This window comes from Penicillium diatomitis (genome assembly GCF_028827545.1).
Source record: "Penicillium diatomitis strain IBT 30728 chromosome Unknown utg000006l_segment0_segment0, whole genome shotgun sequence".
In the NCBI taxonomy this organism is placed as follows: Eukaryota; Fungi; Ascomycota; class Eurotiomycetes; order Eurotiales; family Aspergillaceae; genus Penicillium; species Penicillium diatomitis.
Window position 1 is genome coordinate 236,397 of NW_026623178.1, and position 13,432 is coordinate 249,828.

General features: G+C 51.7%; 5 protein-coding genes across 5 annotated transcripts; 3 read left to right on the forward strand and 2 right to left on the reverse strand.

Annotated features, from left to right (window-relative positions):
- Positions 1–1,453: 1,453 nt before the first annotated feature.
- On the reverse strand, positions 1,454–2,979 carry N7539_005756 (pyridoxal kinase; the record flags this gene model as incomplete). The annotated part of the gene is made up of 6 exons (XM_056935358.1): positions 1,454–2,093; positions 2,167–2,284; positions 2,351–2,563; positions 2,658–2,737; positions 2,845–2,855; positions 2,929–2,979. The coding sequence occupies 6 exons, from the start codon at positions 2,977–2,979 to the stop codon at positions 1,454–1,456; spliced, it is 1,113 nt and encodes a 370-aa protein (XP_056789230.1).
- A 1,549-nt stretch (positions 2,980–4,528) lies between these two features.
- N7539_005757 (uncharacterized protein) lies at positions 4,529–5,731 on the forward strand (the record flags this gene model as incomplete). The annotated part of the gene is made up of 1 exon (XM_056935359.1): positions 4,529–5,731. One exon carries the CDS (start codon positions 4,529–4,531, stop codon positions 5,729–5,731), a length of 1,203 nt encoding a protein of 400 aa, XP_056789231.1.
- Positions 5,732–6,541: 810 nt separating this feature from the next.
- Positions 6,542–9,030, reverse strand: N7539_005758 (AFI1/MesA family protein; the record flags this gene model as incomplete). The annotated part of the gene is made up of 3 exons (XM_056935360.1): positions 6,542–8,236; positions 8,292–8,352; positions 8,417–9,030. The coding sequence occupies 3 exons, from the start codon at positions 9,028–9,030 to the stop codon at positions 6,542–6,544; spliced, it is 2,370 nt and encodes a 789-aa protein (XP_056789232.1).
- Positions 9,031–9,668: 638 nt separating this feature from the next.
- N7539_005759 (uncharacterized protein) lies at positions 9,669–10,684 on the forward strand (the record flags this gene model as incomplete). The annotated part of the gene is made up of 2 exons (XM_056935361.1): positions 9,669–10,161; positions 10,260–10,684. 2 exons carry the CDS (start codon positions 9,669–9,671, stop codon positions 10,682–10,684), a joined length of 918 nt encoding a protein of 305 aa, XP_056789233.1.
- Positions 10,685–11,149: 465 nt separating this feature from the next.
- On the forward strand, positions 11,150–12,620 carry N7539_005760 (uncharacterized protein; the record flags this gene model as incomplete). The annotated part of the gene is made up of 3 exons (XM_056935362.1): positions 11,150–11,590; positions 11,674–12,428; positions 12,497–12,620. 3 exons carry the CDS (start codon positions 11,150–11,152, stop codon positions 12,618–12,620), a joined length of 1,320 nt encoding a protein of 439 aa, XP_056789234.1.
- Positions 12,621–13,432: the final 812 nt, after the last annotated feature.

Genomic DNA, 13,432 nt, shown 5'->3' on the forward strand with positions numbered 1-13,432 from the left:
GGACACGTGACGAGGACGGCACTGACATCGGACTTAGCACGTGACATGGAAAGCAAACCGTCCAAACACGTGAAATTGATTCAACGGGCGAATCCCCGCGCACTGACGCGAACCGCGTCGCGGGCCTCGTGCAGCGGTGAAAGCTGGCGCAAGGAGAACAGGCACCTGCAGGAAACTCACCGCAAATTTGGTCAGTTCTGTCGCATACCAAGGACCTTAGAAGAATCACAGATACCCCAATTGAGCAGATCAATTGACTCGAAAACTTATTCCGCAATACAACTCTTTCTCTCTTTCTTCGCAACGCATCTACTGCTTTCTCGGCAATGACCCAAGAGACTTCGCCGACCGCCACCACACACACCACTCACGAACCGCCCTCCCTCCCCAACTCCCCGCTCGCAAAGCGCACGAAGACCGAACCCACCAACATGACAAACTCCAATGGCCCCGCCGTCACCTCCATCCAGCAGCCTCTGCCGCCGCTGTTGATCAAGAAGCTGGTTCCTTCAGCAAAGGCCCCGACGCGGGGTTCCGCCTTTGCGGCGGGGTACGACATGTATGCTGCGAAGGAGACGGTGGTGCCTGCCAAGGGCAAGGCGCTGATTGACACGGGTATTGCGATGGCCGTGCCCGAGGGAACATGTACGTCTGGTTCCGAGTCCCTGCAATGAATGCTCACCGGTTGGACGTAATGGATGAACTGGCATTAGAGAACGAGGGGACTAATTCGGGTGGGAATTGTTCTTCTTTGCAATTTGCAGATGGTCGTGTGGCGCCTCGCAGTGGCCTTGCCTCGAAGCACTTCATCGATACCGGTGCCGGTGTCATTGACGCTGATTACCGCGGTGAGGTGAAGGTGCTGCTTTTCAACCATTCGGATGTTGACTTCCCTGGTAAGTTCTATAATGGACATACGTTTGTGGAATCCTTGCGTGGATAGAAATTGAACCCTTAAGCTAATCAGTCACGCCAATTACAGTCAAGGAAGGTGATCGCGTTGCCCAACTCGTCCTCGAAAAAGTGAGATTGTGCCATTGGCGAATTCCTCTCGACGATGTATTTCGTGTGACTAATGCCTGTTCCAGATCTATACCCCCGAGGTCGCTGTTGTTGAGGAACTCGAGGAGAGTGTTCGCGGTGCTGGCGGATTTGGCAGCACTGGTGTTTAAAAGGACTTACGATAAAATGATGTGGCATGGAAATAAGACTTGATTATGAACAAAAGGACAAGGTCCACACCATACAATAACGCATTTATGTGGCATCAATCGGCCAAATTGCAGACTTGAGACTTCGCACTCATCAGGCCTTTTCCACTTGGATGTGCAAGAGTGGTCATACACCGATAGAGATATGATTGTCAACATGGCTTCGAATTGATATATTCGTCCAAGATTATGTACATGGAATATCACATCAACAGGCAAAGGGCGAAAGTGCCGTCGGACCTCTAACATCTATCGATGGCAACGTCTTCTTTACGGAGCACTTGCACCTCAAATTGAGTGAGCGGCTCTCTCAATAGTTTAGTGTTGCGAACCAATCGCACTTCAGCAGCCTTGGTCTGACGCAGATGCTCGCGCTTTTGCTGTTCCTCTGGACTAGTCGCTCCACATGGCTTCGAGGCCTCCTTTGCAAGCTCGGCATCTCGAGCCTCCATGGTCCGCTCGAGGACGCTGTGCATGCTGGATAGGACTTTGATGGTCGACTGGGCCAAGGGAAGCTCGTTCGCAGGCACATCGTCAGGGGACACCCAGGAACGAGTGTGAAGAAGATCATCACCTGCATTGACCACAGCCTCGCGCAGTCGAGCCACCGTCAATGCCGCGAACATGTCGCCCGTTCCACTGAAGAAACAATCCAGGGCGGGCACATCCACTTGGAACAGCCGCGGCGTACCGTTCGATCTGGTGGTCGATCCAATGATGGTCAAGAAGTTCTGCGATGAGCTGGGTGACGATTCTACGGTGGCAGATCCAGGTAGTTGTACGGATGTAATGATCACATGCGGCACTGAATAAATCTTATGGATGGCCGTGATAGCCTCCGCCAACGTGGCCAGAGATGTAATCTTGATACCGGAAAGCACTCTAGAAAACAGGTCAATGATCTCAGTATGTCAGATGTATGCAAGCCATGGACTGCAATTGAGACATCACTTACTCGGCTTCGAACTGATTAGGGAGAATCAGATCGGCGTGATGAATGATCTTCTTGTATGCAGGAACCACGTCGTCGTTAACGTACAAACGACCCTGATCGCCCATGACCGGATCCAGTACTATGGTCGTTTATTAGCACACGTCCCCGAGCCGTCCTCGCTTTCCGCGGAAAACAAACGGCGTACCCCAGAAGAAAGAGCCTGGCTTGCTCTCGGCCTTCTTTTGCAGATCGATCCCGATGGCACCGACAGCCTCCACGGCCGCTGCACTTGGAGCGTATCCCGACAGCATGACATCAAAGTCTGTCAGGTTACTCTGACATAGACCTTGATAGAGATCTGTGATCTCTTGTGCGGTCGCACGAGTGCCCTTGAATTGGCGATAGCCAGTGTGATTGCCTGAATATGGACTCGTCAGTGCAATCCATGTACGAATCCGGCGTTGAGAGACCTCTCCCGACAAGAGCAGACTGATTTGCGTAGAAATACTTACTGAAATTGACGGTATTCAAGGCGGCCACCTCACATCCCAAGGACTGCATGACAAACCCCGCCATGGTGTTACCCACATGGCTGTTAGATCGTTAGCAGAAAGGACCACTGATCTCAGACGTTCATGACTCGGTGGGCGTCTACATGCCGCCCTCGGCCAGAAGAAGCATCATCAAGTCATCACATACCCATAGGCCACCTGAGAGATACCAAATCCTAGTCAATCTCACATGCTCCTTAGAGGGACAATCTCACTGCACTTTGCAACTTACATGGCTCGCTACGGCCAGGACTCTCGTCTCCGGAACCAGGACGTCTGACATGATGACGAAGATGGGATGAGGTTCCTTTTGCGATCGTGTGGGGTGAGGGAGTTGGCCGAGTTGACTGTGGAGCGGTTGGGATCTCGCTTCCCTTATTGGTTCCGGAGGAAGTTGAGGCTTTGGTCGGGTTGAGATCGAAGGGATTTGGGTGGAGGATCATCGTTAGCAGAGTGCATGGGCACTATTGCATCTCTTCAGAACAGGGGATATCATATCGAAAGGGCGAAGTTGTCATTGAAAGTAAAAAGAAATAGATAGGACGTGGATCTGCTCATGAACTTTACAACGAACTTTCAAGTGCTGTGACTGCTGTCAGATAGAACCTCTCTCACGTGCCCGTCCGGCATTGCGTGGATGAAAATCCACCCACATCGACCTGGAGTATCTCAGATTCCTTGACATGTCAATTTTTCACGCTACGTGCAATGGCCCTCGTTCATGCTATTAAATTTTAATCTATTCCATCACAATCAACCGCAATAGTTCTCAGCCTTGGCTTAATAGTCGCATGATTATCTGCTCCTCGTGGGTTCTATTCGAGGCGACCGAAACCGTTGGGTCGAGAGGTTTCGGCGTAGCTACCGAATCGAGAGGACTACCCAGAAGCAAAGACCAGCGACGTGTATCACACTGTCCAGTGTCCACGACTTACGTTCAACTTGCATCCAGGGTCGCAGAGGTTGAAAATTGACCGGAGTCACGTCTCCAGTAACCTGACCATTCAGACCAGCCCAGCTTTGATTTGGGACTCATCAACCAGTGCACCGAGCATCCATGGAGGGTACAGTCCCTTCCTCGTGGACTGCTGCCGAATACACAAAGAGTCCTCGTGCAAAGTGGCATCAGCTCGCGGACAACTTCGTATCCTCCGTGGTCATCTGCGATGACACTATTATTACCATGAAAATCCTTTTCTGACGTGACGTGGCTTAGACATGAACAAAGTCCAGCTGCCCCTGAGCCGCTCGAGCCAGAATCAACCACCCGTCTACCGTCGCCGACTCCACAGAACGCTCTAGTCCCCATCAACCCTGCTCCGAGACAGTCTAGTGCACCACGCCGTGAGCGTGGGCTGGGCCTTGGCTGATCTATTCACGACATGGACCACGGCACTTTTCCAGTAGTCACGATTCCATGGGAGAACTCCGTTCAGCCTGTGCTCCGTGCCCACTGTCCACAGCTCGTTGGCGTTGCAGACTTTGACTAGCGGAAACGGTAGGAAGTGAACTAGTCGCCGGGACTCGGTAGATTGATTCAACTTGACTGTGATCTCTGGGCCGGGGTTGCTCATTCTGCGCGCTTGTCTGATGCGAAGAACCAACTTCTCCTCAATCCCGACCACGAGGCGATTCAGCACGTCACCTGCGTCCTATTCCCTACCCTCTAACGGCGACGGAAGAGTCTGTTGAACATGTCGGTTCACTCGTAGCATTCGAACCGCGTTTCTCCCCCTCTTATTCACTCATTTCGTTTTCCTACTCCTGAAAACAAGGGCCGACCACGGCACGATCATTCGCTTGGTCGCACATGAAAGAGAGCCTTGGTCAGTATGGAGACTGTCGCTGGCCCCGATCAATGCATCGGCAGTCACATTGCCAACCACTCTGGCCCGACGCCTACTGTCAACACTCGCTCATTTTTTAAGCGTCGGGAGTCGCATTTCGACCGTCCTCGTCGCTGCTCGATACTTTCGATGACAATCTGCCAGACTCTTTTACTCTGCTTGATTATTCTCTGTCTGTCGCCACAATCAGCGCTCGCCCAAACTACCGTGGGTATCTCGAATTCTTCAAGTAGCCTGGGATCGGCAAGCGCACCAGCACCATGTGGAGAGATCAGCACGGACGTTCCCGCTACTGAAGCCTTGTTGGTATCGATCGCTGAACATGCACAGCTTCACGAACACAAGAAGCACGTCGATGGGACAGAACCAATCTACACGGCGGAAAATGGGGTGTTACTTCTGAAACGGAGTCCATCGTCTGCAGACAATTCCTCCTCTTACCCTGATGTACCCACCGCATTTGATACCCTGTCCAACAATTTCGCCAACGCTAGTTGCGTCTCATTCTTCAACCAATTCCGCTCCAATTCGACATTCACGGACTGTTTGGCCGTCTCCCTCCTTCTCGGGAATTCCAATTCCTTCTTTCACGTCCTCACCTCGGCTGTTGATACATCTCATGTTCTCGACGCAGCGTGCGCACAGCCAGTCGACAAATGTGCCTCGGTCTTGACCTCCTTAGCCAAACAACTCCTGCACGACGATCACTGCGCGCAAGACTATAACTCAGGCAATGCCGTCGTACAAAGTGTCTACCAAGAATTGATCGCCTACGAACCTGTGTACCACGTCTCTTGCTTGACCGACCCAGCCACCAAAAGTTACTGCTTCGTCGATGCGGTGACCAATACATCAGCGCCCAATAATTATAACGTTTATTTCGTACCTATCGGCAGCACTTTGACTGCGTCCGGTCCGATCACCTGCAACAAGTGCCTCAAGGATACGTTCGATGTGTATGCGCAGTGGGCTACGGTGAACGGCCAGTCCCTGGACACGACTTACGTTCCCTCTGCCATCCTCATCAATAATTACTGTGGCGCCGGATTCGCAAACACAAATGTCACAGTCGGCGCTCTAAAAGCCACCGCCGCCGGAGCTGGACAGGCACTTCAGCCGCCGGATTCCCGGCTCCTTGTCTCATTCGCTGCTGTGCTCATTGGCATCGCAATTTCGGGGTCATTTTAGCGGATGTATTACCTCCCAGTTGCATGTGGCCCGAGCCTTTCATATATCGACTCGGAGATAACGACGTAACTTCGACACCTGACAGATCCTCGTCCTGTCGTCTCCCCATCATTTCCATCCTCATGTTCGAGGGTTGCAATTAACGTGCGATGTTAGCGACCAGCGTTGTCCTTTGTCTTCTTGCTTTTCTCCGCGCATTCTAATGTACATTTATCATTCACCTGACCTGTCTATATTAGTAATTAAATAATCTTCCACATTCGTCCCATCGATATAATACAACCAAGCAGATACTGAGTTTTTCTAACGCGTAAGTCCGGTTGCGCATTTGATAAATTTTTCCAGTCATCTGGCACGTTCAAGAATCACTCCACAGAACATTCCTTCTCATGTAGGACTGGAGTACGCAAGGGTTGACTCCCGAAAAATCTAGTGGAATTGGAAGTAGGTAGTAGGTACCTAAGTAAGCAGTGACAGAATTTGTCCGTTTGTGCGAAATATGTGCTAGATTGAATATACTCGTAGCAACTTCTAGCTACCCTTCAGATGCCCAAAAAAAAAACAAAAAAACTCTCCGCTATCAAGAGGACATATACAGAATTCATGAGCTGAATATCGAGAGTCAGGCGTGGATCATGACTTGTCATAACTATGAAAAAGCGAGGAACAGGCATGACTCTTGATCGGTCGTTAATAATGGTGCGAAATTGAAATTTAGGAAAACAGACATGCGCATGACGTGGATTTCCTCAATGGATATCAACAACGGTGATGAATTCAGAGAGATCTTCGATAGATCAAATTTGTCAATTAGCTCTTCCGTTTGATGTTATCTCCCAGAGCCACCCCAACGAGACTTTGGGGCTCGACGCTGAAGCTTGTGCCAGCGTTCGTCACACCGATTGAACCGCCCGGCGCCGCTGTGATGGGACTTTGGGCGCTTTCACGCTCTCGTTTGACTCGGAAGTACCCCAGTTTAGCAAATCGAGTCAGATGAGTCCAGAAGTGTCGACCGGCTGGATGCGAGGAAATGCGGTCAAGCAAGTCCACTGTCGCTTCTCGCACGACTTGGTCAGGGTGGAAAAGACCCATGCTGATGTAAAACAGGCCGGCTTGATTTTCCGGGGTGACGGTCAGCAGTTGACAGATACCGGCATAGTCTTTGACGGCGTGGGCCAGTGCGAGGTAGATGGCGCCCGAATCTGCATGGGATAGTTTGAGGGATCGAAGCCGGTCATGGTGGTGATGGATGTCCGGTCGCTGAATAGGTCGCGCAGGGTAGTACATTGCTGCAATGTCTTGAATGTAAGAGTAATACGATCGAGTGTTTCGCCATCCTTCGATGCGGGAGACGGACGCAGACAATTCTCGCTGCTTGGAGGCCTCGTCAGGCCAGACATATCCGTGACCTCGTAAGGAGGTAGGGTCCAATGGATCCGCTTGATGTCCTGTGGGACTATCGGGAGACAATTCTTCTCCGGGGCCGATGATGTAGAGATTGGAAGCACCATAGACGGCCTCCTCGAATGCGGCGGCGACTCGGGTGAACTTAACAATGTAGGAGCGCCACTTGGCCCGAACAGCGTTCTCACCATGACGCTGACTGATACTTCGGAGGATATCTTCCATGAAGAGATGATCGCCTGTCGGATCTGTCTGAGACGTAGATGTGTGGATTGGCGTCGTAGCATTCTGCTGTTGGAAGAACAAAAGCCCCTCTGTAACTGGAGCAGGCTCGATATGGCTTGATATCTTCATACGTCCTGTGGGCAAGTCGCACAAGACATCCCACCATTCGGGATGGTTGGCAAATGTCGGATTCGTCACACCCGCGATGAATCCAGGCACTTTGAGAAGATCATCAATCTTTGTCAAATCCGTGTAGGGGAAAGCGTGTCTTGTGAAACCGCGCAGAATCCCACCAGATGCGATGGCACACGCCGCAAGGACAGCCTCGGCCACCTCGCCAGAGGGTCGATTATGGCCCAGGAAGATGACTCTCTTTTGGGTGAGAATGGCGTTCACGAGCACGATGATGGGATGTGTGAAGGGACCGCTTGTTGTTAAATGTGGATGATTTGGGAATCCCTGCGGAGCCACTGCATGAGGCCCCGCAAAGGTCTGGATCAGCTTGACGAGAGAAAAGTCTCCAACAGTCTCAGGCCAAATGACGGTAGGAATCTTCACAGGAATCGGGATGTCGTTGTATACCACCTTCGACTCGAACTCATGGGTGTCCCGCGGTAGTACATAGCGGCTCGTCTTTTTGGGTGATGGGGGGGCCTCAATATCCTCAGCTTCCTCTTCCTCCCGTTGACGAACCATTTGCTCGAACTTTTCAATGAACATGTCTTTGGTGTTGCTGGATTGCAGGATGTGTCTCTCCAGAATGGACATGCGCGGCATCAACGATAGATCCATGTTGTTTACCGCTTCATACAATGACGCAAGTGTTTCGGGGTATGGTGATTTGAAGTAATCCTCCAGAGCCAATAACAAGAGCGGCTGCAGGATCATTAGCATCTATGGTTGCATTCCCATCGCGATCGATCTCTCTTACTTTGTAAATATGCAGGAATGAATGCCTCGTACAAATTGCCATGGCCTTGACAACCGCACCTCTGAGGATTTCTGTCAGAGGTCGTCCTCTCTCTCGCTAGTCTGGGGTGAAGGAAGAAAGCTTACCGTCGCACCGTATTGTCTTGTTTCGTGTTGACCAAGTTCAGCACATACATGAGAGGCGGGCCCTCGCCGCCTTCTTCGTCGTCACTGCTGTCCTCGTCCGAGGCTGTGTTTGATTCATTATGAAGCGAGCCGTCTAGTCCGTCACTGTCGTCGGCCTTTGACTTCTTCCGCTTCTTTTTCTTCTTCTTTGTGCCGTCCTCGTCATCCTCATCATCATCCGCGCTCGTGTCCTTGTGAAGGAAGAAGATGGTCCAATCTTGACTGCGCACGTGGGTCTGATCTGGCAGCATCAGCTCCGCGAGCATGCTCTCATCGCCACTAATCGCTGCTGGAAATTGATGCTCCATAATTGGTCCGCGATCGATGTGGAAGGACGCTACTAGAATGTATTCGACGTGACGCTCCGGCGAATCGAGCGGGTATTGAGACTTGCAACGCCGCATCTTCTGACCTGCGGGATAATCCGTTGATTTGCGGCGAAATGAGCCATGTGAGTGGCTCGGTGACCTTCCAATGAAGGAGGCTGCCGGGGAGAGACGAGGGAGGCCATTGTTCTTCGGATTCGAGGTGGACAGCGAGTCGTTGGAGGGTCGATAAGGTAGCGTAGACGACATCTTCCGGCAACACTCTCAATTCGCAGGGTCGCAAAAGGGCCAGACTCAGGCGACAGACTTAGATGACATGCCCTTTCTCCTAGCCGCGGGGGAGCAAAAGGATTATCGATCCAGGTGCTGATGGTGCTGTTGGATGCTGCCAATCACCGTGGGCCAAGAATTGCATGGTTCAGGGGTCGGTTCAGAAAAAGGGCGATTCTCCACAGCGGGGACGATAGGCGATAAGTTGATAACTCCCGCGAACTGTTTACATGCGCGACGAATCTGGATCGAGACTGTCGCCGGGTCTTGAAGTGGGAGTCAATGAGCACACGCAGTGTTTGGCTCATTCTTTCCACCTACATGGTGGCTCATGCCTGGGATGAACCCAGGAAGCTCAATCATTTGTGCGCAGGGACTTTTTTCAACCTCTTATCAGTAACAAAAGCAGCGTGTTTTCTTTGTTGAACGCTGGTAGCAGACGGCTCCGCACGTGCCCGCCCGGCCCGACAGTGTTGCCGGGGCATTGTTTACCGTCTCCAACACATGAGATGACTCCACTCACTACATCACTGGACATACGCAATCAACATGGTGAGCAGCTCGGCTTTATTATTCCTTCTCCCTTGTTGGCGTGAGGCAATACTGATATCCTTGACATGACTCAGTCAAGTGCTCCGACCTTCAAACCTTCACCTCTGTCGTTTGGAGGCCCAAGGGCATCTCCCTTCCGGCGGCCATCTACGCCAAACTCTCCGCCCAATGCGCCTCGCACAGGCGGGACTCCAGGGAGCTCTCCTACTCGAGGTTTCACGCCCATGCAATCACCGAGCAAATTGAATCAGACCTACACAGCTGAAGAGGACAATAATGCAGTAGCTTCTCAGAAAAGCGAACCGATTCCTCAGCCCAATTTCACACGCGAGCTGCCTTCGTCGCCGACGAAAGGAGCTCGATCGCCCACACACCAAGTGCCGATTCTCAGAAGCCAAGCCATTACCACAACAACTGTGAATGGGGCAAGCGCTGATGCTGCCTCAAAACTTCCTGCAAACCAAGTGCGGGAGATCAGAGAAGCGTTCCAAGTCCTGGATCGGGATAATGATGGTCTGGTCAACAACGATGACGTCGCAGATGTTCTGTCTAGTATAGGTGAGTAACGGAGAAGATTTATTGTTCCGATGAACAGAGGCCCGCTGCACGTGTGGATCAAACAGCAATGAGTACTGATGGGCTTGCTGTATAAATAGGTCAAGACGCATCGCCGTCGACGCTTTCTCGCTTCTTCCCAGATCCGTCCGCGCAGAGCATCAATTTTCCCACCTTTCTGAACACGCTCTCCCAGCTGATGTCACCAATGTCATCATCTCAAGAATTAATCAACGCCTTAGCTGCATTCGACGACGACGATAATGGCCAGATTGACGTCGCAGAATTACGCGATGCCCTCTTACATACTCTCCCCGAGGATGGCGAGGCCTCTCTGACGAGACAACAAATCGACGACGTATTGACCGGGTTCACTGGTCGTCGAGCATTCGGTGGGCGAAATGCCAAGGCAGGAACTGTGAAACGGGGCGAGGTGTTCCATTATCATGATTTTGTTCGCAATGCTGTGGGTGGAGGCGAAAACGGCAACAGCGCGCGTGGAGAGACGAAAACTGTCGGTGCTTAAGCGCTGTGAGTATCGCACATTAGGAAATGGGCGTTGGCGTTGGCGTTCGGTCCGGTTCCTGTCTGAGTACTTCATGCAAGCTGGTTTGAGACTTTCCCAATTACGGTTGCATGTCGCGCAACATCTAATACCAAGCCAACTGGTACATAAAGAGTTGGGGATGGTCGATAGAGTAGAGGAACTAGCACTCGTAGAAGGCAGCATTCGAGGCGATCGACGTTTAAGAAAAATGCGGCGGCGGGGATGATGTAGTTGGAGACAGGGCTAGGCCAAGTCGGAACTGAATCTAAGCTCCGCTCCGCATTTAATCTACCGGCGGAAACCCATCAGCTTCCGACCACCAAAACAAACTCTCCGAGTTATATTTCTTCAACAAACCGCCTTGATTATCTTGCGTCCCATTCGACGTACGACGGCCGGTTTCTGGCTTCAATCAATGCTAGGCATTCTGCGTTAGTTGACCAGATGGCCACGCCTCAGCCTCACTGGGGCCTTGGTCGCTCGGAAACACCTTCGTCCCCGCGAACAATGCGTACGCTGCGCAAGATTCAATCCCACCAAGTGCTGTCGACGTCCAGCGCGCTCATCGCCCAGACACAATCCAGTCAGCTCCCGCCGAGCAACCTGTCAAACAATGAGTCATCCGTGCCTACGATAACGAAAGCTACGGGCCGCCGACCACGATCCAACAGTGATGCTGCTGCCCGCGACTCGCCATCTTTTGAGGCCTTGGTTCCTACGCAAAGGCGCTCTGCTAGAAAGACTGGGTCCGGGGTGGGAATCAAGCGGTCGTTCTTGGAGAATCTGGTTCGAGATGGGCCACAGAATGGTAATTCAGAGGAAGCGCTGAAAGAATTGAGGTATCTGGTTTTGTCAACCGGAGTAGAGGCGGATGGGGATGGCATGGTAATCACTCCCGACTCATATCTTGGGATCGCCGTTGTTCTTTCTTGATGAGATTGATGCTGACATGGTTTGAACCTTCCAAGTCCCCATATCGAGTTTACTTGTGGCTCATCTTGTTGAACGTTGCGCCGCTTCCGACCGACGACTACCTTGTCCTTGTTCACCGTGGTGGCTCACCTGCATATGCAAAGATTCGCAATGATACCTTTCGCACCCTTGCAACCGATCCACTCTTCAAGCGCCGGGTCACTGAGGCCAGTTTAATTCGACTTCTCAATGCGGTGGCCTGGAAACTCCACGATTCAAGAGCGAAGCCTCGATCTCGACCTTCATCCTCCCGACGCCTGGAAATGGAAATGCTTGTCGATACACCTCCCAGTATTCAGGAAGAGCCTGAGCTAGGGCTTTCCGGGTCCAGTGCAAAGCCCGTGGTCAACGACCCGGCCATCTACGTGCAGGGCATGAACGTCCTGTGTGCGCCTTTTCTGTACGCTGCACGCAGCGAGGTTGAGGCGTTTGCCCTGTTCCATTACTTTGTGACCAAAGAGTGCCCCGGATACATTCGGGGTGCAATGGACGGAGTGCACAAAGGCCTTCGGCTAGTTGATCGATGTCTAGAGATTGTGGAGCCAAAGCTCGCGGCCTACCTCTTTTCCAAGGGGATGTACGCTGAGCTGTACGCTTTCCCATCAGTACTCACGCTTTGTGCGTGTACACCGCCATTGCCGGAAGTCCTGCACTTGTGGGACTTTTTGTTCGCTTATGGGCCTCATCTCAACATTCTTTGCATTGTGGCTCAGCTGATTCGCATGCGTGATACCCTCCTCGAAAGTCCCAGGTCAGTGGAATCCATTCAATCTTTTGCGCCACCCCCTATGGCTTTGACTTGTTCTGACATCACCCTAGTCCCAATAAAATCCTCCGATCTTTACCACCTCTCGATGCCAAGGGCATCATTGCATTGACTGTGCTCCTGGTTCAAAAGGTGCCCGATGATGTCTACGCCGAGATGGTCACTCACGCCAAATGATAATGACGCTTTACGTAGTTCTGCTTTTTTTTTTTCGCCCTATGTTTTTCCTCCCACTTTTTGGGCCCCATCTCCATTTTCACAAGGGAATGACCCTTTGGACCTGTTTCTCGTACTAGGGGTTCAGCGTGCACACGGCGTTGGGGGCACATACACAGGGAAACCAAGTCTGAAAAGACAGCCGTTCCCCAACGTTCCTAAATATATGAGAAGAGTCCTGGACTGCGAGTCTCACAGATAGTACGACACCAGAATACAATTGAATGAACACACGGAATCGATGTGTCTTGTGGGCCCGATAGATCACAAGTCAAGCCCATAGGACCTCAACCGCGCCTCAGACAGGTTTCTGCAGTCCTTAATGTCGTTTCAAACACACGGGCACAACCGGTGCATCCTCTTGCAGCCTCTCATCAGTTATACCAGTGCGAGTAACTTGTACACCTACCTGTGGACACTGGACAGCCCGAGGATCCGGGCAGGGCTCTATCAGTCTGTCTAGATCTGGAGGGCAGGAGTACAAGTGTGGTTTAGTTGAGGTTCAACTTGAACAACTCCCTTCGATGGGAACTCGCGCGCATGAAGCTTCAGCTGACTTCGCTCTTCAGTCCGTATCCATTTATCTCATTAGTAGATACTCTCTTGATGGTCGCGACACTCGTGCTTTTCTTTTTTTTGGGGGTCGAAATCTCCGCTCTTAGGTAGTATGTATTATTGTCTCAATCAAGTGAGATGGTTTATATGAGAGAATCGTGCCTGTAAAAATTCAATGGAATCGCCTCCGGCAGATGACCGCTGCACGCCTTGAACAT